Source organism: Hevea brasiliensis, chromosome 9 (genome assembly GCF_030052815.1).
Source record: "Hevea brasiliensis isolate MT/VB/25A 57/8 chromosome 9, ASM3005281v1, whole genome shotgun sequence".
In the NCBI taxonomy this organism is placed as follows: domain Eukaryota; kingdom Viridiplantae; phylum Streptophyta; class Magnoliopsida; order Malpighiales; family Euphorbiaceae; genus Hevea; species Hevea brasiliensis.
Window position 1 is genome coordinate 17,891,913 of NC_079501.1, and position 26,688 is coordinate 17,918,600.

General features: G+C 27.8%; 2 protein-coding genes across 2 annotated transcripts; one reads left to right on the forward strand and one right to left on the reverse strand.

Moving 5' to 3' along the window:
• The first annotated feature begins 12,843 nt into the window (after positions 1 to 12,843).
• Positions 12,844 to 15,929, forward strand: LOC110671415 (protein trichome birefringence-like 43). Its single transcript, XM_058152145.1, has 5 exons — positions 12,844 to 12,905; positions 14,096 to 14,267; positions 14,698 to 14,873; positions 14,965 to 15,123; positions 15,603 to 15,929. Exons 1-5 carry the CDS (start codon positions 12,844 to 12,846, stop codon positions 15,907 to 15,909), a joined length of 876 nt encoding a protein of 291 aa, XP_058008128.1. The 3' UTR covers positions 15,910 to 15,929.
• Positions 15,930 to 17,036: 1,107 nt separating this feature from the next.
• On the reverse strand, positions 17,037 to 20,807 carry LOC110671416 (probable LRR receptor-like serine/threonine-protein kinase At3g47570). The gene is made up of 3 exons (XM_058153244.1): positions 18,043 to 20,807; positions 17,429 to 17,857; positions 17,037 to 17,237 (listed from the first exon to the last, which is right to left on the reverse strand). The coding sequence occupies exons 1-2, from the start codon at positions 20,744 to 20,746 to the stop codon at positions 17,457 to 17,459; spliced, it is 3,105 nt and encodes a 1,034-aa protein (XP_058009227.1). The 5' UTR covers positions 20,747 to 20,807; the 3' UTR covers positions 17,037 to 17,237; positions 17,429 to 17,456.
• Positions 20,808 to 26,688: the final 5,881 nt, after the last annotated feature.

A 26,688-nucleotide genomic window follows, 5' to 3' on the forward strand; every position in this document is an offset into this window, starting at 1 on the left:
TATTTAAAAATAATTTCCCTATATTATTACCTTAATTACTTGAAAATTTAGGAGAATTAATTAATCTTTTATATGTATAGCATATACCAATTTCCATCAAAAGATGAAAAATAGAAAGAGAATAAAAAGTAGAAGGGTATGGGTACAAATGAAAAGAAATATAGAAAGAGAAAAATAATGAAGGATAAGAAAAAAATAAGAGGGATACGGTCGTAATTTGGGTAAAAAAAAATAATATGAGAAATTAAATAATTAATAAACCCAAATTACAGATACCAACTAATACATTTTTTAAAATACAAGAACTAACTAATTAGTTTCGTTAAAAAACTAAATAGTAATTCTACTAGCATTAAACCTTTGACTAATAAAAAATTTGATAAATATACTAAATAGCTTAATAGAAATAAAATATATAGACTAAATAATATATTTTTTAAATAAGAGACTAAATAATTAACTTTATTAAAATATAAAGGCTAAATAATAATTTTTTTTCTAATAAAATTAGCAAATATTTGAAATAAGCTAACAGATGATTATAATTAAAATCAACACTATAAATATTTAAAAAAAAAACGATTTTAACAGCAAATTATTTTACTTCTAAAACACAAAAACTTTTTGTCAAAAAGAATAAACAGCAAGTACCATAATTAAAATTATTTAACAGTATTGAATTGATACCAACATTTAATATTATGTGAATGGTGTTGATTATTATTATTTTTAATATCAAATATCTTATAATGTTAAGTTTTATACTATTAAATCAATTACTTATTATATTAAAAAAAAGTAAATAACTGATAAAAATAGAATAATACACTTAGTTCAGTGTGGATGTTGATTTAGCGAAGGGACAGAATTGATGAATGAATGGGAACAAGCGATTGAAAATGTAAAATGAAGAAAACTGAATTTCAAAAGTTGAATTAAATTCAATGGAGCAGATAATTTTTCACTTTGTGAGTCAATTTGATCACGAAACTTAAAATTAGACCTTGTTAATTTCAAGTCAAGTCACACAACACAGATGTGAACATAAAGACCCAGCAAATGCACGAAAGAATCTCCATAAACCCCAGACATTTGCCCCTTGGATACTTAATGCTGCATGAGAAATGAAGAAATTAAATAAAAGAATTGAAGAGAAAAAAAAAATTACATTTTGTTGTTTGATAGATTATTAAAATACAAGATAATATAATTTCTCTCTTAAAATAATATTATACTTTATTTTTTTATGTCGTCTACTATATTATAAAAGGACATTTAAGTATTTTAATATAAATAATTAGAGGTGTGGTATCAAAAAAAAATCGTTATTATAGAAATCGAACCATATCGAGTAAATTTATTTTATTATTTTGATTCAATTCTGATTTTTTTTTCTTTTTCAAGAATCAAACCAAATTGAAAATCTAATTTTATACATATATATTTTTTTTATGAGTTTTTAGATATATTATATAAGTTCAGTAAAATTATATATATAATCTAATATTAAATTTTGTTAATTTTATTTATCAATATATTAAATCACCTTATAATCATTAATTTTATGGTTAAATTCCCTTTTAGTCATATAATATACTTTCTAATACTTAATTATATATGTATCTTCTAGTTAAATATTATATAATCAAGAAATATGTGAAAATAATATAATATACCTATTGAGGATTATATGTAAAATATATATTACGGATTATATTTAAAATATATTTTTTTATATTAGTATTGTTATTTATATGTTTGTATTATTATTTTTATTGGTATTTTAATAATATTTTTTCTTTCAACTCACTTTCTTTTTCAGATAATGAAATTAATTATATGAAAATAAAAGTGTCATCGTATTGAAAGAATGCTTAGAACTTGAAAGTTGATTAAAGTTTTTTAGAGTAAAACAATAAAACTTGACTTTATGCTATGCTCACTGATTTGGTATTATTTTGTATATGTGATGCAAATATTATATGACTCATTATTAATGTTTAGTGCTAACTTGTATTTTTTTTACGTGAGGATTGTAAGTTTGAATTTATTTATTAATTTTTTTAAATAAATATTTATTTTTATACTAATTTGTTAGTTTTTTATTTTAATATTAATGGTTAAGTTTTGATTCTAAAAAAAAAGAAAAAATTGAAGTTTGAAACTGAAACTATATCAAATTAAAATTACACACCCTTATAAATAACACTCATTTCTCTTCATTTTCTCACAGTTTTGAAGAAAAATATTTTGAGTTGATTATAAAGATTGAGAAATAAAATTTCACCTCATTTCTGTTATTTTTCTCTCCCTTATTATTTTTTATTTAATATTCAAATAAGATAATTTAAAGAAGTAATTTTTTTTCCTCTTTCTTTTCATTTCCTTCAAATGCAACAAAATGTTAAGGTCAGTGAGTTTGAAAAACTTTTTAAAGGAAAAGAAAATAAAGAGAGGAAAATAAATAATATTTTTTATTATTTTATTTATTTTTATTGAGATTAAAGGAAAATAAAATAAATAAAAATAAAGTTATTTTTTATTTAAAATGATTTAAAAATAAAAAAAGGAAAGAAAGTTGTGATAAATTTACAATTTTATCTTATATATTCTTAAAGAAAAACTTAAATTAAAAGGATAATTTTGTGATTTTTCATTTGAAAGGCAACTTTACTTCACATTTTTTTTTTTAAATTTCTGTCCTAATTATAGAGAAAATAACAAGAAAATTTTTCCTTCTTTTAATTTTTTTCTAAAGTGTGAATCCTCTTTATCTTTTTTTTTTTTTAATTATTTTTCTTCCTCTTATTGTCCACATATCTATAAGTGGAGGACCATTTGGTCACCCAAGACTTGTTCATTTGTAGAATAGTTTTCTGAAAAAAGTTTTTTAAGAATATCAAAAAAACAGTTTCATATTCACAAATGAAAAACCGAAAAATTAATTTTTTAATTTTTTAAAATTTAATTAAAATATTGAAAACAACTTTCAATTGCTTTTCTTTATTACAAAAATTTTATTTTCAAATTATTTTCTAAAAGGAAAATAATGATTTCTTTACAACAAAAATGATACTTTTTATAATTAACATTGAATAATTATTTAAAAAAATTATTTACAATAATAAAAAAAATTAATTATATTATTAAAAACTAAATAAACAACATATATTAAAATTTTAAAAATAAAAATAAAAATTTAAATATATTCTACAATAATTTAAATTATTTTTGTAACTATGAAAGATATTAATAATTTTTTTTTAACTATAAAATAATTTTCTATTATTTATATAAGTAAATATATTTTTCATATTTTTTTTATAAAAAATAAAAATAAAAATTTTCTTCGAAAATTGAATACACCCTTAATATTTTCTACCTTAAAATAAAGTAAAAAAAATGTCAAGGTATAATAAAAAATATATTTTTTATTTTATTTAAAAAAAATTAAGTGAGGGGAGAATATATTAGTACAGGCTAAGGCATACCACTAGCCTTATTAAGAAATTATAGTGTAATTTACTGATCGTCCACTAAAAATGATGATTAGTAGGACTCAAATTCTTTAATTAACGGAAACATTGATTAAATCTTATTGGCTGAATTAATTTTTCTTTTTGACAAAAATATTTTTATGATTTGATGCTTATGCATGATTCTAAGATTAGCATGAATTCTAAGATTTTACATCATTCTACCGTTTGGATAATCGAGTTTCAGGAGCCAAAAATGTTAGTATGTGAAGCTCAATCTTAATGTTACACTTTATTTTTTATGTCTATTATATTTTAAGAAGACATTTAAGTATTTTAATATAAATAATTAGGGGTGTGACATCGAAAAAGAATCGTTATTATAAAAATCAAACTATACCAAGTAAAATTTATTTTACTATTTTGATTCGATTCTTATTTTTTATTAAGAATCAAACCAAATTGAAAATCTGATTATATATATTATGATTTTTTAGAAATATTATATAAGTTGAGTAGAATTATATCTATAATCTAATATTAAATTTTATTCCTTTTAATTATCAATGTATTAAATCACTTTATAATAATTAATTATATGGTTAAATTACCTTTTAGTCATATAATATATTTTCTAATACTTAATTATATATGTATCTTCTAGTTAAATATTATATAATCAATAAATAGGTGAAAATAATATAATATACTTATTAAGAATTATATGTAAAATATATTTTTATATTAGTATTGTTATTTATATGTTTGAATTATTATTTTTGTTGGTATTTTAATAATATTTTTCTTTAAACTCACTTTTTTTTTTGTAATAAAATTAATTATATGAAAATGAAGGTATTATCATATTGAAAGAATGCTTAGAACTTGAAAGTGATTGTAGTTTTTTAGAGTAAAAAATGTGGCAATAAAATTTGACTTTATGCTATGCTTACTGATTTGGTATTATTTTATATTTGTGATGCAAATATTATACGGCTTATTATTAATGTTTAGTGCTAACTTTTATTTTTTATGTGAGGATTGTAAATTTGATTTTACTTATTAATTTTTTTAAATAAGTCTTCATTTTTATGTTAGCTTGTTAGTTTGATATTAATGATTCGATTTCAATTCTAAAATAATAAAAAAAATTGAAGTTTGAAACTGAAATCATATCAAATTGAAACTGCATACCTCTATAAATAACACACGTTTCTCTCAAATTTTCATAAATTTAAAAGAAAATATTTTAAGTTAATTATAAAGAGTTGAGAAATAAAGTTTCACCTCATTTCTTTTATTTTTCTCTCCCTTGCTCTTTCTTATTTAATATTCAAATAAGATAGTTTAAAGAAACAATTTTTTACCTCTTTCTTTTCATTTTCTCCAATGCATCAAAATGTTAAGGTCAATGAGTTTGAAAAACTTTTTAAAGGGAAAAGAAAATAAAGGAAGGAAAATAAATAATATTTTTTTATTATTTTATGTATTTTTATTGAGATAAAAGAAAAATAAAAGAAATAAAAATAAAATAAAGTTATTTTTTTTATTTTAAATGAGTTAAAAATAAAAAGAGGAAAGAAAGTTGTGATAAATTCATAATTTTATTTTATATATTCTTAAAAAAAATTAAATTAAAAAGATAATTTTGTGATTTTTCATGTTAAAAGCAACTTTTCTTCACATTTTTTTTTTAATTTCTGTCTTAATTAGAGAAAAAATAACAAGAAAATTTTTGCTTCTTTTAATTTTTTCTAAATAAGAAAAGTGTGAATCTTCTTTATTTTTTTTTTAAAATTATTTTTCTTCCTCTCATTGTCCACATATCTGAAAGAGGAGACTATTTGGTCACCTAAGGCCTGTTCACTTGTAGAATAGTTTTTTGAAAAATGTTTTCATATTCACAAGTGTCAATTTTTTAAATGAAAAATGAAAAATTTAATTTTTTAATTTTCTAAAATTTAATTAAAATATGGAAAACAACTTTCAATTGTTTTTCTTTATTGCAAAAATTTTATTTTCAAATTATTTTCTAAAAGGAAAATAATTATTTTTTCATAACAAAAATATACTTTTTATAATTAAAATTGAATAATTATTTAAAAAAAATATTTACAATAATAAAAAATTAATTTTATTATTAAAAACTAAATAAAAAACATATATTAAAAATAAAAATAAAATTTTAAATATATTCCACAATAATTTAAATTATTTTTTAACAATGAAAGATATTAATAATTTTTTTAATTTTTAACTATAAAATATTTTTCTATTATTTATATAAGTAAATATATTTTTCATATTTTTTTATAAAAAATAAAAATAATAATTTTCTTAGAAAATTGAAAACGCGAAAAGAAAACTGTTTTTCATCGCTGAACAGCCCCTTAATATTTCCTAGTGCCCATCCCTTACTTTGGCCAGATCTTTACAGCATTCCAGTCGTGAAAGACCCGTCAAAGGAGTAATTTTATGGTATGGCGTAATTTCTCCCATCAAAGACACACACAGGTGTGAACAGAAAGACTCAAAAGACATGAAACTATCTTCAAAGCCCATGCCTATATCAGTGGCTCTCTCTCTCTCTCTCTCTCTCTCTCTCTCTCTCTCTCTCTCTCTCTCAACTGGCCAGACTTTTACAGGACTTAGGGTCTGTTTGGTTTAACTGTTAAATATAACTAATAGCTATTAGCTGATAGCTGTTACTGTTAATGATAGCTGTTTTATGTTAAGTATTTGATAAAATTATATTAGCTGTTGCTGTTAATATGTGAAATGACTAATAAGGGTATATATCATATAATTTATTTAATTTCTAAATAAATATAAAATTATAAATTTATTACATTATATTATTTATTTTATTATTAAATTAAATATATAATTATTAAATTAATATATTATATTATTTAAATAAATATATAATTATTAATCTATTATATTATATCATTTATTTTATTATTGAAATAAAAAAATAATTATTTTTTAAGATAATTAAATAATTTTAAAAATATAGATAAAATAATAAAATAATTATTATTGTTAATAGAAAAATTTATAATTAATTTTAAGTTTTTAGATATAAATAAATATTTTATATTTTATGTTATTAATAAAAAATATTTTAACAAAGTTAAAATAATATTAATTTTCAAAATAAATAAAAAAGGATAATATAGTCAAAATAAAAAATAAAACCAAATCAGTTATCAGCGGATGAGAAACAGCTCTAAAAATAGAGTTGATACAATTTGCAGCTGATGGGTATCATATTAGTTGTACATCGCCATCACTCTATTTTTAAACTTGCAAACACTATAATTTCTGTTTGGGTGTTCATCGCCTATCACCATCACCAGCAACTAAACACTCTCTTAGAAGACTTTGAACTTGGACTTAGTCTTATCATATTAAGAGAAGACATGAGCAGTCAGACGCAGCAAACCCGCCAAAGAATTTCCAACCTCCAAACTTTTAATTATGGCCACACCTTTTGAAAAAAAATGGCAAAACGCAAAGGAAAAATCCCTAGTCTCTAATATGGAGAATGAAGTTTTAAAATTTGAAATATTAAAATTTTATCTCATATAAAAATAATAATTATTTAAAATTCTTTCACTACATCTTTTAAGAATTTTAAAATTATTAAGTTTATAATTTTAGATATTATAAAACTCCGCTTATTATGTTATATATTCTAAAAATCAATAATTTTTTAATTAAAATTTTTATTATATTAAAAAAATATGAATTATTTTTTAAAATTTATTTATAAAATTTAAAAATTTATTTTTAAAAATATTTCTTATGTTTAAGGTCTGCAAATTTTAAGAGTGATACTTCTATAACTGTAATGTGGCAATTTTTTTTTTTTTTAACTTTGTTTATCATTCTATTGGTATACATAAACTAATTTAGAAATAATAAAAATAATCTATTAATTAACTTTTTTACATAATCTATTAATCAACTTATTTATTTATTAGCACTTAAAATAAAATTATAATTAATTAAAGTTTTATAATATAACTATAAAAATATGAAATATAAAAAATATATATTAAGTTATGTTAATAAAATAAAAAATAAATAATTCATGCAACAAATGATTAGTTATTATTATATCTCAAATTAAAATTAAAAATATGAAATATCTCTCTCAACTCTCAACTAAGCCTTTATCCCGAAAATTTGGGGTCGGCTATATGGATTCTCTTTCTCTACTCTAAACGATTTTGGATTAAATCATCGGAAATGTGTAATGTTTCTAGGTATTGTTGTACTACTGTCCTCCAAGTCAGTTTAGGTCTACCCCTTTTTTTCTTTCTATCCTCTACCATAATGTGCTCTACTTGTCTAACTGGAGCCTCCGTATATCTATACTTCACATGACTAAACCACCTCAGTCTCCATTCTCTCAATTTATCCTCAAGGCACCACTTTTACTTTTTCTCTAATATTCTCATTATGGACTTTATCTAGTATAGTATGGCCACTCATCTACTTTAATATTCTCATCTCCGCAACTCTTATCTTAGACACGTGCGACTCCTTCAGTGCCTAACACTCACTACCATATAAAATGGCCGGTCGTATGACTGTACGGTAAAATTTTCCTTTCAACTTATTGAAAATTTTACGATCACATAAAACTCTCGTGGTACATCTCCACTTCAACCATCCAGCTATAATCCTATGACTAACATCCTCCTCACGTCTCCCATCTACTTGAAGGACTGAGCCGAGATATTTAAAATGATTACTTTGGGACAGTATCACTCTATCCAAATTAACTCATTCCCTATCACCAGTTCGATCTTCACTAAACTTGCAATGCATGTATTATGTATTCGTTCTACTTAACTTAAAACTCTTTGACTCTAAAGTACTTCTCCAAAACTCTAGCTTTCTATTGACTCTTTCTTACGTCTCATCTAACAGAACTATATCATCCGCAAACATGATGCATGTCACGACCCAACTTATGGGCCGGACCGGCACTAGGACTTGGGCCAGCCTAAAACCTCCGAGGTCCGTAGTAAGCCTAACTATTTCTCAACCCAACTCTAAGGCCCATTTGGGCCCAATTTCAAGAATTCAATTAGATAGAGTTCGGCCACAAAATGGATCATTTAACGGGGATTTTTTGACTCGCCCGACCTGTAAACACAATATATAATAAATTGGGGAGCTCAGCTCACCCTCCACATAATAAAAAGGTCATAACTCAAATGAAAGCTTAGCTCCCTCATCCAATCCCATCATGCACACAATTAATAATCTTACAGGTCCAACATAACTTTTATAATACAGGTCCAAAATAAAATAAGTACTTTTAACACATGCAGAGTCTAAAAATTTAACTCAATTATACAGAATACATTAAATGCTATCAATGGACCTGCGAAGAAGAAGAGCAAGTTAGCCACAACAAATAATCCTCTTGTAGCCTGGAAAAAATAGATGAACAAGAGTGAGCATTCGACTCAGAGAGTAAAATATCAATTTTAACCATAATCTCTATAGCTATCTAAAGCTAATGCACCATGTAGAGTGAAATGCAATATCGTCAATATTTTCATATCATAACAGTAAAAAGGCAATTTGGAGCACTCACACACCCAACACTGTCAAACAATACGTATATGGGAGCTGATCCCCTATACAGCCCTCTTAATCCAACCTCTGCCAGCGAGTGTTTCTCAAGCTGGACTTTCGCTTAATAAACCAAATGCGGGGTCCCAGCGAGTGTCTCTCAAGCTGTGTCTATCCCGAAGGATCTGGTCCCAGCGAGTGTCTCTCAAGCCGTGTCTACCCGTCCTGCCCATATCCAATACCATACCACACGCACGCCACGCACACACACTGCTCCAAATTACCACAAACAACATCCATGGCACTTTAACAATTATGAATGTAACATAAAATATGCCTAGTATTTAACTACATAAATATATATTTATAAGTGATGCATGGGCATGCTTAAACATATAATAATATCGAAATTACAATTAAAATTAATATTTTACTCACAGACTTAACCGAAGTCATTGCGGCGGTTGGGCGGAGGAGGAAGGCTGTCCTAGCTCACCTGATAATTTTATTACAATTATTTAATACATTTGACTCAATACAAACTAAGAAAAGACAAAAAAATGTCCTAAGTCGTGTCAAAAATCAGGCAGAGTCTCCCCTATACCTAGGACTTACTCAACCTACAAAAGGGCTTAAAGCACACTTCTATATTCACAAACCACACACTCACAACTCAATCACATCACACAGCCCCTCCTGGGCCCATCCAAATAGTCAACAATCAGAATATTGAAAATTACAGTTTAGTCCTTATAATTAACCCTTTTGCAAAAACTACCCAAATGAGTTCTAAAAATTCTAAAACTTTGCCCCGCGGTCCTTAGCATTATTACTAAGCTAATGCAAAAGGAATTATAATTTTCTAAGCTACCACGAGTATTTTATGGATTTTTAATCTAATTCAAGCACAAGATAGTTAAGAAAAAGCAAGGTTCGGGTTTACCTATGCCGATTCTGACCTTGGGAACACGCTCAGGATGTCTGACAATGGTGGGGTAGCCAAAATCTCAACTTAATTCCAAGACTTTTTCGGTAGCCTGTCTGCCTGGCCCGAAATTTACAGACCCGGACAACCATTGAATTTTCTCGAATTGAAAGTACCTACACGAAGCTCACAACACAGGGGTTAGTATATAATTTTCACAGAATTTTCTAAGCTCATTTAGTGCTCGGAAAAGCACTATGAAGTTTCGTGGGACCCACTGAAAAACGATATCAAAAAATTTTGAAATTTATATTGCCGCAAAGCTCTCAATGAGTGGAGCACTCCGGTACTCTCAATTTTCTTATGGGGTTCACGATTTGCGAGAAATTTAGCCCAAAATCAAAATGGGCTAAAACTTCTCGAATAAAAATTGGGCAAATCGCTCGATGGATTTTGGTGTTCTTGATGTCTATAGAAAGCTCTCGAGGTGTAGAAGAGTTTTGACACAAGACCCGATCTGATCGGTAGCTAGATCGATCGGATTTTAGCAGGGAAAGCGAAGCGATGCTCGCGCCCAGGGGGGGACTTCGCGCGTGTTTTCCGGTGCCCTGGAGTTTTGGCCAGCGGTGGGGAGGTGCTGGGGCAGAGCGCCGGCGAGTAGGGAGGGCTGGGGTGGCGGCGGCACTGCAAGAAGAGGTGAGAGGAGAGAGAAAATGGGAGAGGAAGGAGAAGTGTCGGGCATGTGGTGGAAGGAAGAAGAAAAAGAGCTGGCCGGTCCGATCCAGTCCGGTTTGATTCTGCCTGTCCAATTCAAGATACAAAATTTTAAATTTTTACTCTGCCTTGGGATCGAAAACGAAGCCCAAAAATTTCAAAAAAATTCAAAAAAACTCAAAAAAATTCGTAGAGTCTAAATATATTTTTAGTTTTGTCAAGTGATCTTTAAATTAATTTTTAAAAATCATCAAAGTTTTATATTTTCGAAAAATCGAACCCGATTTCTAAAATTCGAAAAATTTTAAATAATTTCCTAAAATTTAAATAAAATAAAATATTAATATTTACCCACAAAATAATAAATTTAAAAATTAGGGGTGTTATATTCTTCCCCTCTTACAAAAAATTCATCATCGAATTTTTACACAAGGCAGAATAAAGTACAGAATTACACATTGAATAGATAAGGGTACTTACTATGCATGTCCCGCTCTGACTCCCAGGTGCACTCTTCCACTGACTAGCTCCTCCACAAAACCTTAACCATAGAGATCTGTTTTGATCTTAACTGCCTCACTTGGTAGTCCACTATGGCTACAGGTTGCTCCTCAAAAGTCAGGTCTTCTTTCAGCTCTACCACTTCCAGCTGTAGCACATGAGAAGGATCAGGTATGTATTTCCTAAGCATGGAGATGCGAAATACATGATGAACATGAGAAAGGTTGGGTGGTAACTCCAACAGGTAGGTAACTGCTCCAACTCTATCAGTAACCTCAAAAGGTCTAATGTACCGAGGTGCCAACTTGCCATTATTTCCAAATCTCATGACTCCCTTCATCGGAGAAACCTTTAGAAATACGTAATCGCCTATTGAAAACTCTACATCCCTCCGTCTAGGATCTGCATAACTCTGCTGCCTACTGAAAGCTGTTTTTAATCGTTCCCTGATTAAAGGAACTATCTCTAAAGTGTACTGCACTAGGTCTATATCATGCACTTTTGCTTCTCCCATTTCCGTCCAACACAGAAAAGACCTACACTTTCTGCCATATAGTACCTCATAGGGTTCCATCCCTATGCTGGCATGATAACTGTTGTTGTAGGCAAACTCCACCGAGGGTAGCTGATTATCCCATTGACCTCCAAAATCCAAAACACACATGCGAAGCATGTTTTCCAATGTTTGGATTGTCCTTTTGGACTGCCCGTCTGTCTGAGGGTGGAAAGCGGTACTAAAGTTCAAGTGTGTGCCAAGTGCCTCCTGCAACTTCCTCCAAAACTGAGAAGTGAACTAGGGCCCTCTGTCAGATATTATGGAGCAGGAACTCCATGCAATCTAACTATTTCTCGAATATAGAGTCGAGCGTACTGTGCAACAAAATATGTGGTCTTCACAGGCAGAAAATGAGCTGATTTAGTTAGACGGTCTACAATTACCCATATCGAATCATATCCCGTCACAAAATCCATAGCAATCATTTCCCACTTCCATTCTAGGATAGGGAGCTCTTGCAGCTTCCCTAACGGCCTTTGGTGTTCAAACTTCACCTTCTGACAAGTCAAGCACTTGGACACAAAGTTTGCTATGTCTCTCTTCATGCCATTCCACCAATAGCTATCTTTCATATCATGGTACATCTTGGTATAGCCTGGGTGGACATTGTACAGTGTACAGTGTGCCTCTCGCATGATTTCATTTCTGAGATTGTCCACGTCGAGCACACATATCCTGGAACCTTGCATAAGGGCACCCTGCTGTACTCTTTCTATAATATGCATCAATTGCTGGTCTCTGTGCTGGGAAACTCTGACTCTGTCTCGCAAGTTTAGCCTCACTGAAAAATGGGCCAACAATACCCCCTTGATGAGTGGACCACTCCGGTACTCTCGATTTTCTCGTGGGGTTCACGGTTTGCTAGAAATTTAGCCCAAAAGTCGAAATGGGCTAAAACTTCCTGGGCAAAAATTGGGCAAATCGCTTGATGGATTTTGGTGTTCTTGTTGTCTATGGAAAGCTCTCGAGGTGTAGAAGAGTTTTGACACAAGACCCTGTCCGATCGGTAGCCAGATCGGCTGAATTTTGGCCAGAAAAGCAAAGTGACGTGTGCGCGCAGGGGGGGACTTTGCATGCGTTTTCTGGCTGCCTGGAGCGTTGACCGGCGGTGGGGAGGTGCTGGGGCGGCGCACCGGCAAGTGGGGAGGGTTGGGTGGTGGCGCACCGGCTAGAGGAGGTGAGAGGAGAGAGAAAACGGGAGAGGAAGGAGAAGTGTCAGGCGCACGGCAGAAGGAAGAAGCAAAAGAGCTGGCCGGTCTGATTCGATCGGTCCGATCTAGTTCGATTCGGTCAGTCCAATTTAAGATACAAAATTTTGAATTTTTACTCTGCCTTGGGACCAAAAACGAGGCCCAAAAATTTCGAAAAAATTCTAGAAAACTCAGAAAAATTCGTATAGTCCAAATATACTTTTAGTATTGACACGTTGTCTTTAAATTAATTTTTAAAAATCATCAAAGTTTTATATTTTCGGAAAATCGAACCCGATTTCTAAAATCCGAAAAATTTCAAATAATTTTCTAAAATTTAAATAAAATAAAATATTAATATTTACCCACAAAATAATAAATTTAAAAATTAGAGGTGTTACAATGCACCAAGGGATACTTTCTTATATATATTTCATTAAGAAGTGCAGTTTCTTAATTTTGAAACTAAATTTCTTAATTTTTTTTAGTTAAGCTAAAAAAATTAAGTGCTCAAATTTTTAATTTTCTTGATTTTTAGGCTAATTGAATTTTTTAAATTAAATTAAATAAAAAATTAAAAATAGATTAAATTAATTTTTTTTCAATAAGTAAAACCAATATTCAAATTAGGATGATTCTTCTTTTTATATAAAATTTAAAATTAAAAAAAAATTGAAATAAAAAGGGAGAAAAAATCTGAGCTCTACCATGGGAGGAGAGAGAGATTGATAGATACTTGGATACATGGAAACAAAATAGATAAATCATGAGTTTTATTAAACACTTTTTTAAAATTTTTTGTTATAATATAAATTTATAAAGAGAAAAAGGTTATAAAAATTTCAACCCTTTAAGTTTTGTAGTACAAAATAAACATTAAACTATTAAAGTGCATTTTGAAGCAAATTTAAAAAAAAAAATATTTAATAATTCCACTAATTTTTTTATAATTAATCCAATTAAATATAAATAAAATAATAACTAAATAATAGTGAGAATTAAATTTAAAATCTCTTGATTTTAAATGCTTAAACATTAGTCTTCATAGAGAGAAAAATATTTATTTTATTTTATTTATTAAGTTGAGCTAATTCATATTTGTGTCTGAATTTGCTGTGTGGTGGCATTGACGTAGATTTAACGGTGGAGACTTCTTATCAAAAGTGAAACGGAAAAGAATAATGTTCGTAGGAGATTCATTAAGTTTGAACCAATGGCAATCGCTCACGTGTATGCTTCATGTGGCTGTTCCTAATGCTAGCTATACCTCTGTGAGGACCGGAGGCCTCTCCACCTTCACATTCCCGGTGAGAATATCATTCCCTCTCCAATCCTACATTTTTATAATTTTGCATGCATGCTTATGTAATATTTTTTACATGATAAAAATCATTGTCATTGAAATATTCATTGCTCAAATGCAAACAATACGATAATCATCTATTCTTATTTAATTCAGTAATTAAATATATATTATTTATCTATTATATATGAATTTAAATCTAATGCACGTTTGAATTTTCATTTTTCATTTAGTTATATTTTTTATTTAATGTACATAATATTTAAATTTTGTCACTTTTCAGTAATGTATATGATTTTTAGAGTTTAAGTATAATGAATTTGGATTAATGCACGTAAGTAGCCTAAATCATATTTTCACCACACAAAATATATATTTTTATGTAATTTATCCTATAATTAATATATCTAAATGTTAAAAATGTTATTTTGCAGGAATACAAAACAAAAGTGATGTTTTCACGCAATGCATTTCTAGTAGACACAGTGAATACAAGTAAAGGTGCTGTTCTGAAACTGGATTCCATTGAAGGTGGAAAGTTATGGAAAGGAATTGATGTTTTGATGTTCAATACTTGGCATTGGTGGCTTCACACTGGAAGAAAACAACCGTACATTTATATTTTGCTCTTATTATTTCTATAATTATTGTATGTCAAGTATTCGTATATAATTTAGTTTATTTTTTCAATTGTTAATTAGATGGAATTTTATCCAAGAGGGGAACAATGTGTACCAAGACATGGATCGATTGGTAGCATATGAGAAGGCTTTGAATACTTGGGCTAAATGGGTTGACACCAATGTACAACCTGCAAAAACCATGGTCTTCTTCCAAGGAGTTTCACCCGATCATAACAAGTGAGTTCATTATCATATTAATTTTACCCAAAACCTTACATTAATTTTCATTACCTGATGATGGAATTAAGGAAAGCTATATCTTTTTGTGGAATTACAATTTAATTTATTGATTTTGATTTGGCTAATTTTAATACTTTATTAAATATTTATTCAATCAACCAAATTAAAATTCTAAATTTTACAAATTTTATCAATAAAATTAAGTTATTTTTTTAATCAAAGTAAAAATTAAGTTATTTTTATAAAAAATAATTAAAATTATTTTTAAAAATTTTAATAAAATATAAAAGTTTTTATGAATGTGTGATATTAATACATGTTAATAATTTAATATTATAAAAAATATTTTCATTTATATATAAATTACTTTTCATAAAATAAAAGGAGATCAACAGTAATAACATTAACAAGCTTTCTTACAAGAGCATATATTATTATTGTTATTATTATTCTTATATATGCTGTTTTGAAAACAGTGGAAGTGACTGGGGGGAGGACAAAGCAAGGTACTGCGAGGGACAAAAGCAGCCAGTCTCAGGGCCAAATTATCCGGCGGGTCCCCACCCAGCAGAGCTCGTTGTAGAGAAAGTATTGCGAGGTATACAAAAGCCAGTGTACTTGCTTAACGTCACTGCCCTTTCACAGCTAAGAAAAGATGGCCATCCCTCCGTCTATGGCCATGGAGGCCACAACGATATGGATTGCAGCCATTGGTGTCTACCTGGTGTTCCTGATACTTGGAATCAACTTCCATATGCACTTCTCCTTCAATTTTATAACTAAACTATAGCCACCTACTTCACTTTTAAGTTTACCCCATCCCATCATATTATTATTATTGAAAAAAAAAAAGTATTATAGTTATTTGATGCATAAATTAATTTCTCCAAATTATTTTTAAAAAAATATTAATCTTTTATATTTTGATGTATGTTATTCTTATAATCAATAAATACAATTTAATGTATATATATATATATATATATATATATATATATATATATATATATATATATATATATATATATGTGAATATTTTGTTTGGATGTTTTCTTAATTATGGTCAAATTATTATGATATCAATGTACCTTGTGTGTATAGTTGTGAAATCCAGATTATTTAATCAGAAAATTTGGAATTGAGCTCTGGCTAGTCTGGTCAGTATCTAAAAATTGAAAATTACGAAAACTCATTAAAATTTACAAAATTGGGTCAAATGATGTCTTTTTTTTATACACACGTCAATCATTAATTAATGGCACGTAATAACTTTCTTTAAGATAAAAAAAAATATATAAAATTATATAGTTATAAATTACTGTTATTGATGATGTAAATTTATTATTCATATTTTTGTATAGTTAACTTTAAAAATTATTGTTCATTAAAAATTAAGTTATATTAATTGAAATTAAGAGTAAATTAGATAAATTTACTAAATATTAGATAAATGATATATTTATGGTAATATATTAAAATTAATTTATAAAAATTGTACATATTTATTACGGTAATATTAATTTAATATATTAATATTTAATTTAATTATATATATTAATTTATAAAAAAATTAATTGCATAATATAATTATAATATTAATTAAATAGTATGCAATATAAATTAATATATTATATTAAAAAATTATTATACTAATATCAATATATAAAAGACTATTAGTTATATTACATGATATACAGTATTCATTCATGATGAACGTTGTGCTAATTTAATTACGATTCAACTCCAACTAAACTTTAAATCTTTAATTATTTACCTTCATCAATTTTCGAGCCGAGTCAATTTTAAATATCAGGATTATAAGAAATTCACTTTATTCATATAAAATAAATGCATCACAAATCAATTGTGAAAAATAGTTTAATTAAAGACATTAACTAAGAGCAATATCCAATGCAAAATAATTAAAAAAGCTTAGTAGAGGCCCATTATCCATAAGATGAAACAACAACACAATCAAAAGCTTAATAGGAAATACAATTTGTACATTAATTGTCGCACTATCATCGTCACTATTTATTAACAAAAATGCTTGTGCTTGTTTCTGTCAATTAGGAGTACTGCATGCTTTCCACTTGAGTCATCCTGTGCGCCTTCGAATAAAAGAATTAAGAATAATTAATAAGAGCTCTAAATCTTTGATTTTAAGTTGATATTAAGGCTATATAACGATTATCATAACATTTTAAATTTTTAACGTAGAAAAAAAAAAATGGCAAGCAATATACATATGTGTATGACTTCATATATATTTAGATTTGAAGATAGATGACAAAATGATTACCTGCTTCGTCAAATGTATTCCCTTTCTCTTAATGCACTCGAGCTTTAAGAAGTTTCTTTTTTGTTGAACTAAGTTGAGCAACAACGTCATTGATATTCATTCGTTCTCTTGGTAACTCAGCCGAACAAGATATCCCAATTTCAAATATTGAAATCAAGCACTCAAGAATTATGTTATTTTGAATGCTACTAAAATTGTGATTATGGTTTGAAATTGAGTTGTCCAGGGTCATGGAACTTCCTTCAAGAAGAATTGGATCTACAATATCAAAGACTCTTTCAGGTAAAGCTATTTTCACGAAATTATGAAGATTCAAACCTTCCATAAATATGTTATCAGTAGGTCTTTTTGCTGTGAACATCTCCAATAAGATTATGCCATAACCATATACATCACCGTAAGTTGATATTTCGAATCCCGCACCATACTCTATGCATAGAAATGTGTAAAAATTTATTAAATGCATAACTTTTTTGTATTATTAGTAAAAAAGAAGTGAAATTGCAGATACTAATAAAGATAAGCTATCAATGCATTTTACTTGAATATTTTTATAAAATTAAGAATAAAAAAGAGAATAAGAAATAAATAAAATATAAAGAAAGTATATTTACCTGGAGGAGTGTAACCGATTGTTCCTCTTACACCGAAAGAACTTGACTTGTTTTGAAGGGTTTCCTCAGAAAAGAACTTTGCTAACCCAAAATCACTTACACGCCCAATCATTTCATCATCAAGGAGAATATTACTTGGCTTGAGATCACAATGAATTATTGGTGTTTCACAGTGAAGATGGAGATACTCTATTGCAGAGGCAATATCAATTGCAATGTTTATTCTCTGAAGAAGATTCAAAGTTTTTGCTCCTTCATCTGGCGTGGGAGTAGGATGCAACCATTCCTCCAAACTTCCATTGGTCATGAATTCATAAACCAAAGCCTTGAAATCATTGCCATGATGGTCAATGCTTGAGCATGCTGTTAATACCTTGACAAGATTTCGATGTCTGATGTTCCTCAATGCTTCACATTCAGCCATGAAACTCCTAGAAGCACCTCGACGCTGAAGGTTAAATACCTTGACAGCAATAGGAATAGCTCTTCCCTCTTCATCAAGAATTCCTTTATACACAGAGCCAAAGCTACCTGCACCAATTAAATTTGCTGAAGAGAATTCATTTGTTGCTCTTAGGAGACTATGATAAGACACCTTCAAAAGTGTATTCTCATAAGAGCTTGATCTATTATTGTCTCTTCTTTTCTTTCTTGATCGATAAAGAATGAAACATGCAAATACAAGTGTTACTCCAAGAAGTGGAGAGATTATGGAAATCACTATTGTCTTCATTCTCTTCTTCGGCTTATGATCAAAAGTGCATATAGGTAGATGAAATTCAGGAATCCCACCACAAAGTTTATTATTTCCCTTGATCCATGTTGCCCTTGCATTCTTGAAAACTCCGTTTAGTGGCACTTCACCTTCAAAATCATTGTATGATAGATTTAACTTTGCCAATAACTTAAAATCTTGCAGAAACTCTGCAATTTTGCCAGACAAATTGTTACGGGAAAGATCTAATACTCGAAGACCCCTCAATGATTCAAAGGATGAAGGAATGGGCCCTTGGAAAAAGTTTCCATCCATGTGCAACACTTCTAAACTTTTGCAACTTCCAAGACTTTCAGGAATCTTACCCGACAACATATTATTACGAACATCCAAAATCCCCAAGTTACCCAACTTTCCAACTTCTATGGGAAGATCACCATTCAAATGGTTATAAGACAAATCAACAAGCATAGATAAAGAGGAGAGACTCATAAGTTGTGGGGGTATGGTACCACTAAGATTGTTGAAAGAAAGTTCGAAAGCTAGCAGTTTTTGGCATTTCCCTAGGCTGGAAGGGATATTGCCATGAAGATTATTTTCTCTCAAGCTGAATTGAAGCAACTCGGTCAGGTTTCCTAAAGATGATGGAATGTAGCCTGAGAAATTGTTGGTAGAAAGATGCAATATCCTGAGGTTTCGAAGCTTTCCGATATTAGAAGGAATATTGCCTGAAAGTTTGTTACCATTTAATTGGAAAATTTTCAAGCTGATGAGGTTCTCAATTCCACTGGGGATTTTTCCATACATTTGATTGTCATGGAAATATATTTCTGAGAGGTTTCTTGAGAAGTTGCAGATTTGTCGAGGTAACCTCCCTCCAAAATTGTTCTCCTCTATTCCTATTCTTTCTAAATCTGTGGCGTTTGTCAAGGATGGGAGAAAACTCAGGTCATCATCTTCGCCACTACCCAGGTAGTTTTTTGAAACAGAAAACCCTTTGAGCTTGTGTAGGTTTCCCACGGAAGGCACTTTCCCAGTAAGCTTATTACCAGCTAGCTGAAGTCTGACTATGTTTGAAGCATTGGATATTGAAATAGGAATTGAACCCGTGAAGTTATTGAAGGAGAAGGAAAGAAATTTAATATTTGGAAAAGTATTGCCTATCTCAGAGGGAAGGCTACCTTCAAACTGATTATAAGCTACATCAAAAAGCACAATCGAAGAAAGATTGAAGATGGATGGTGGGATGGTACCTGAAAACCCATTTGTGGATACATCCCATATAGTAAGATTCATTAATTGGCCTAGAGAATGAGGGAATCTCCAAAAGAAATTATTATCACTGGCATAGATTGCTTGAAGGGATGACAAATTCCCCACAGATGGAGGGATGGTTCCTGTCAGATTGTTTCTTTGCAGATCAATGATTTGAACCTTGGACAAGAAGCCAAGCTCCATTGGAATTGATCCTTCCAGCTGGTTATTTTGAACTTGGAATTTAACAAGGTTAGAACAACCAGATATGTTAGGTGGGATTTCGCCGCTAAACGAGTTGTTCTGCAGGAATAAATAGTGCAGACGGTGTAAACGACCGATTTGGGGGGGGATCGCTTGAGTGAAGCTATTGTTTTGGAGGTTTAATTCCCTTAGAAAGCTCAAATTGCCAACATGCGGTGATATGGAGCCAGAGAGCTTGAGGGACTGCAAGTCTAGCACAGTCACCCTCTGGTGTCTACGGCCACACGTAACACCATGCCAATGGCAGAAGTTCATGGTAGAATTCCATGAATGGACAACTCCTAGCGGGTCGCCATTAATGTTGGCCTTGAATTTGAGCAAGGCAAGCAGGTCTGTCTCATTATTGCCAGAGGCAGCCAAGATGTTGCAAGCAAGAACAAGAACAATAATATGTACGGAAAAGGATAGCCAGGGCACCATTGGATACGTGTGAGAAAGCTTAATTTTTACTGGGTTTAATTTGGATTGCATGTGCGGATTGGTCTCCAGTGATGCAAATAACCATTATTTATAGAATTTAATGCACCGTGTGAACATGTCCAATGATACCCTAATTAAGCATATATGTGATGTTAATAATTTTTTGAAACTCGAAGAAAATATAACACCAGTTTAACGTTTGACTAGTAGTTTAATTAATATATTTGGTAACAGTTAAATGTCTTTTTTTTTTTTTTAATAAATGCTAAAGCAATGTGTCTATTTTTTGTAGTGTGAGTAAAAGAAAAAAAAAATGTGAGCATATCTTATAGGGAAAATATTGTTTAGTTTTATATTTTAATAAAATTAATTATTTAATTTATGTATTTCTAAAAAAAATATACTATTTAGTTTTTATATTTTATTTTTATTAAATTATTTAATTTTTTTTTGTTAAATTTTCTTTTAGTCAACGTGTGTTAAACTATTATTTAATCTCTCTATTTTAGTGAAAATAATTAGTTCATCATTGTATTTTGAAAAATACTACTATTTAGTCCTTTAATTTAGTTAAACTAATTAGTTAGTTCCTATATTTTGACAAATATATTTCTACTTGAAAATTTATTGTAGAAAGACTAAATCTGCAATTACATTTTTTTTGTATTGTTTAAATTATTTTCATTCAATTCTCTCCACATCATTTTTGTATTTTCTTTATTTGAAAATAATTTCCCTATATTATTACCTTAATTACTTGAAAATTTAGGAGAATTAATTAATCTTTTATATGTATAGCATGTACCAATTTCTATCAAAAGATGAAAAATAGAAAGAGAATAAAAGGCAGAAGGGTATGGATGAAAATGAGAAGAAATATGGAAAGAGAAAAATAATGAAGGATAAGAAAAAAATAAGAGGGATACGGTCGTAATTTGGGTAAAAAAAATAATATGAGAAATTAAAGAATTAATAAACCCAAATTACAGATACCAACTAATATATTTTTTAAAATACAGGAACTAACTAATTAGTTTCACTAAAAAAATAAATAGTAATTCTACTGACATTAAACCTTTGACTAATAAAAAATTTGACAAATATACTAAATAGCTTAAGAGACATAAAATATATAAACTAAATAATATATTTTTTAAATAAGACACTAAATAGTTAATTTTATTAAAATATAAAGATTAAATAATAATTTTTTTTCTAATAAAATTAGCAAATATTTGAAATAAGCTAACAGATGATTATAATTAAAATCAACACTATAAATATTTAAAAAAAAAGGATTTTAACAGCAAATTATTTTACTTCTAAAACACAAAAACTTTTTGTCAAAAAGAATAAACAGCAAGTACCATAATTAAAATTATTTAACAGTATTGAATTGATACCAACATTTAATATTATGTGAATGGTGTTGATTATTATTATTTTTAATATCAAATATCTTATAATGTTAAGTTTTATACTATTAAATCAATTACTTATTATATTAAAAAAAAGTAAATAACTGATAAAAATAGAATAATACACTTAGCTCAGCATGGATGTTGATTTAGCGAAGGGACAGAATTGATGGATGAATGGGAACAGGCGATTGAAAATGTAAAATGAAGAAAACTGAAATTCAAAAGTTGAATTAAATTCAATGGAGCAGATAATTTTCCACTTTGTGAGTCAATTTGATCACGAAACTTAAAATTAGACCTTGTTAATTTCAAGTCAAGTCAAACAACACAGATGTGAACATAAAGACCCAGCAAATGCACGAAAGAATCTCCATAAACCCCAGACATTTGCCCCTTGGATACTTAATGCTGCATGAGAAATGAAGAAATTAAATAAAAGAATTGAAGAGAAAAAAAAAATTTACATTTTGTTGTTTTGATAGATTATTAAAATACAAGATAATATAATTTCTCTCTTAAAATAATATTATACTTTATTTTTTTATGTGTCTACTATATTATAAAAGGACATTTAAGTATTTTAATATAAATAACTAGGGGTGTGGTATCAAAAAAGAATCGTTATTATAAAAATTGAACCATACCGAGTAAATTTATTTTATTATTTTGATTCAATTCTATTTTTTTTTCTTTTCCAAGAATCAAACCAAATTGAAAATCTAATTTTATACATATATTTTTTTTTATGATTTTTTAGATATATTATATAAGTTCAGTAAAATTATATATATAATCTAATATTAAATTTTGTTACTTTTATTTATCAATATATTAAATCACCTTATAATCATTAATTATATGATTAAATTCCCTTTTAGTCATAAAATATACTTTCTAATACTTAATTATATATTTATCTTCTAGTTAAATATTATATAATCAAGAAATATGTGAAAATAATATAATATACCTAATGAGGATTATATGTAAAATATATATTAAGGATTATATTTAAAATATATTAGTATTGTTATTTATATGTTTGTATTATTATTTTTATTGGTATTTTAATAATATTTTTTCTTTCAACTCACTTTCTTTTTTGGGTAATGAAATTAATTATATGAAATTAAAGGTGTTATCGTATTGAAATAATACTTAGAACTTGAAAGTTGATTAAAGTTTTTTAGAGTAAAAAATGTGACAATAAAACTTGACTTTATGCTATGCTCACTGATTTGGTATTATTTTGTATTTGTGATGCAAATATTATATGACTCATTATTGATGTTTAGTGCTAACTTGTATTTTTTTTATGTGAGGATTGTAAGTTTGATTTTATTTATTAAAATTTTTAAATAAATATTTATTTTTATACTAATTTGTTAGTTTTTTATTTTAATATTAATGGTTAAGTTTTGATTCTAAAAAAAATGAAAAAATTGAAGTTTAGAACTGAAACCATATCAAATCAAAATTACACACCCTTATAAATAACACTCATTTCTCTTCATTTTCTCACAGTTTTGAAGAAAAATATTTTGAGTTGATTATAAAGATTGAGAAATAAAATTTCACCTCATTTCTGTTATTTTTCTCTCCCTTATTATTTTTTATTTAATATTCAAATAAGATAATTTAAAGAAGTAATTTTTTTTCCTCTTTCTTTTCATTTCCTTCAAATGCAACAAAATGTTAAGGTCAGTGAGTTTGAAAAACTTTTTAAAGGAAAAGAAAATAAAGAGAGGAAAATAAATAATATTTTTTATTATTTTATTTATTTTTATTGAGATTAAAGGAAAATAAAAGAAATAAAAATAAAGTTTTTTTTATTTAAAATGAGTTAAAAATAAAAAAGGAAAGAAAGTTGTGATAAATTTACAATTTTATCTTATATATTCTTAAAGAAAAACTTAAATTAAAAGGATAATTTTGTGATTTTTCATGTGAAATGCAAATTTACTTCACTTTTTTTTTTAAATTCTGTCCTAATTATAGACAAAATAACAAGAAAAATTTTCCTTCTTTTAATTTTTTCTAAAGTGTGAATCCTCTTTATCTTTTTTTTTTTTTTAATTATTTTTCTTCCTCTTATTGTCCACATATCTATAAGTGGAGGACCATTTGGTCACCCAAGACTTGTTCATTTGTAGAATAGTTTTCTGAAAAAAGTTTTTTAAGAATATCAAAAAACAGTTTCATATTCACAAATGAAAAACCGAAAAATTAATTTTTTACTTTTTTAAAATTTAATTAAAATATTGAAAACAACTTTCAATTGCTTTTCTTTATTACAAAAATTTTATTTTCAAATTATTTTCTAAAAGGAAAATAATGATTTTTTTACAACAAAAATGATACTTTTTATAATTAACATTGAATAATTATTTAAAAAAAATTATTTACAATAATAAAAAAAGTTAATTATATTATTAAAAACTAAATAAACAACATATATTAAAATTTTAAAAATAAAAATAAAAATTTAAATATATTCTACAATAATTTAAATTATTTTTTAACTATGAAAGATATTAATAATTTTTTTTATTTTTAACTATAAAATAATTTTCTATTATTTATATAAGTAAATATATTTTTCATATATTTTTTTATAAAAAATAAAAATAAAAATTTTCTTAGAAAATTGAATACACCCTTTATATTTTCTACCTTAATTAGTGCCTATCACAATCACTGTTGGCCATTCCTCACTTAGGCGGAAAAGACTCAAAAGACATGGAAGACTTTGACGTTAGACTTAGAAGACATGAGCAGTAAAACCCAGCAAACACGCTAAAGAATTTCCAAGCTCCAAACTTTTAATTATGGCCACACCTTTAAAAAAAAAAAATGGTAAAACGCAAAAGAAAAATCCCTAATCCCTAATCTAGAGATTATAATTATACCACGTTAGATTAGGGGTTAGGGATTAGTATTTTTTTTTAATTATAATTAATTTTTTTAATTTAATTATGTGTCACGTGAATTTTGTTGACTTACAATAAATAAGTCAGATGATTTGTCATGTTAGATGAACACATTTTACTCAAATTGATTTTAAAAATCGGAATTTTTAAATTTTTGACCTATTGTACTAAAAGAAATTTAAATTAAATCGTCCAAACAAGATTTAAATTATTATTATAATCAGGCTCTTAATATATTATTAATTTTATATTTAGTTATAATAAATTATAAATTCTAGTTCTCTTTATAAATTTTAATTAAAAAAAAACCTTTAATTAATTTGTTTTAGATGGGATAATGACTAGTCATATGTTGGCACAATGCAATTTTACTTCAGTCTTCATCAATGGCCCTTAATTAATTAATTTTTTTTAATAAATTGATTCAGTTTTTAAAATTCTATCTCTTCAATTCTATTTGATTTTTTTTAAATAATAAAGTGAAACTAAACTGAATAGTATATATATATATATATATATATATATATATATATATAATCTCAGCCTTAAAAATGTGTCGTGCTTAAAAAAGTGTTTAAAAAAATTGTCATGTGAAATAACCTATTATATATATATATATTTATATTAAATATTAATTTTTTATTTAAATATTTTTAAATTTAAAATATTAAAATCTTATCTCATATAAAAATACTAATTATTTAAAATTCTTTCATTATATCTTTTGAAAATGCAAGTTGGGAAATTACCAGAAAGATGATTGTCAGACAAGGCTAATATAAAAAGATTCATCAACTGGCATAGAGTAGCAGGAATGTTACCAAACAAAGTATTTTCGTAGGCATAGAATCTCTGAAGGGAAGTTGCATTTCCGAAGGATAGAGGAATTATCCCCACGAACTCCGCCTTAAATAGTTTACACTTAGTCGGTCCCAAGCTCGGATAAAGAAGGAGGGTTGTGGTAGGTGACAACCAGCATAAAAATTTCGTCACACCCTTATGATATGGATTTAAATGATATAAACGTTGAGCGTTTTCTACTTACGACGCACTACATCGGAGCCCGGGTGTAGTGAGAAATATGCAAGGGTGTAGGGCATTCACCGAAAGCGATGCGCCATGCCGGCGCTCTGGTGTGGTGTTAAATGAGCAAGGGTTTCCATATCATGGATGAGTGTGGGTAAAGAAGTTAATCCATAGGACAGATAGTAGAACAAATAGTGGAATAGAACACAAGATAGGCATAGAGAACAATAAAAGATATCATAGAAAGAGATCAATTAGGAAAGAACATGATAGGAGGAGAATCAGGGTTGGTACTTGGAATGTTGGATCACTTACAGGAAAACTAATGGAGCTTGTGGATACCATATAAAGGAGAAGGGTGAATATTGCTTGCATTCAGGAGATTAAATGGGTAGGAGAGAAAAGCAAGGAAGTGGGTAATTCAGGGTACAAACTGTGGTTTACCAGAAAGGAGAGAAACAAGAACGGAGTAGGCATAATCATAGACAGGGCATTGAAAGATGCTGTAATAGCTGTGAAAAGAGTAGGAGATAGGATTATACTAGTGAAGCTAGTGCTAGAAGGAGAAACAATAAATGTAGTTAGTGCTTATGCCCCACAAATAAGACTAGATAGT

Coding starts and splice junctions, on each gene's coding strand:
- LOC110671415 (XM_058152145.1), top strand. CDS start 12,844: ATGCGTTTTCTGGCTGCCTGGAGCGTTGACCGGCGGTGGGGAGGTGCT. Junction 12,906..14,095: donor GGTGCTGGGGCGGCGCACCG/GCAAGTGGGGAG, acceptor GCATTGACGTAG/ATTTAACGGTGGAGACTTCT. Junction 15,124..15,602: donor GTTTCACCCGATCATAACAA/GTGAGTTCATTA, acceptor TTTTGAAAACAG/TGGAAGTGACTGGGGGGAGG.
- LOC110671416 (XM_058153244.1), bottom strand. CDS start 20,746: ATGCAATCCAAATTAAACCCAGTAAAAATTAAGCTTTCTCACACGTAT. Junction 17,858..18,042: donor AATCGGTTACACTCCTCCAG/GTAAATATACTT, acceptor TTCTATGCATAG/AGTATGGTGCGGGATTCGAA.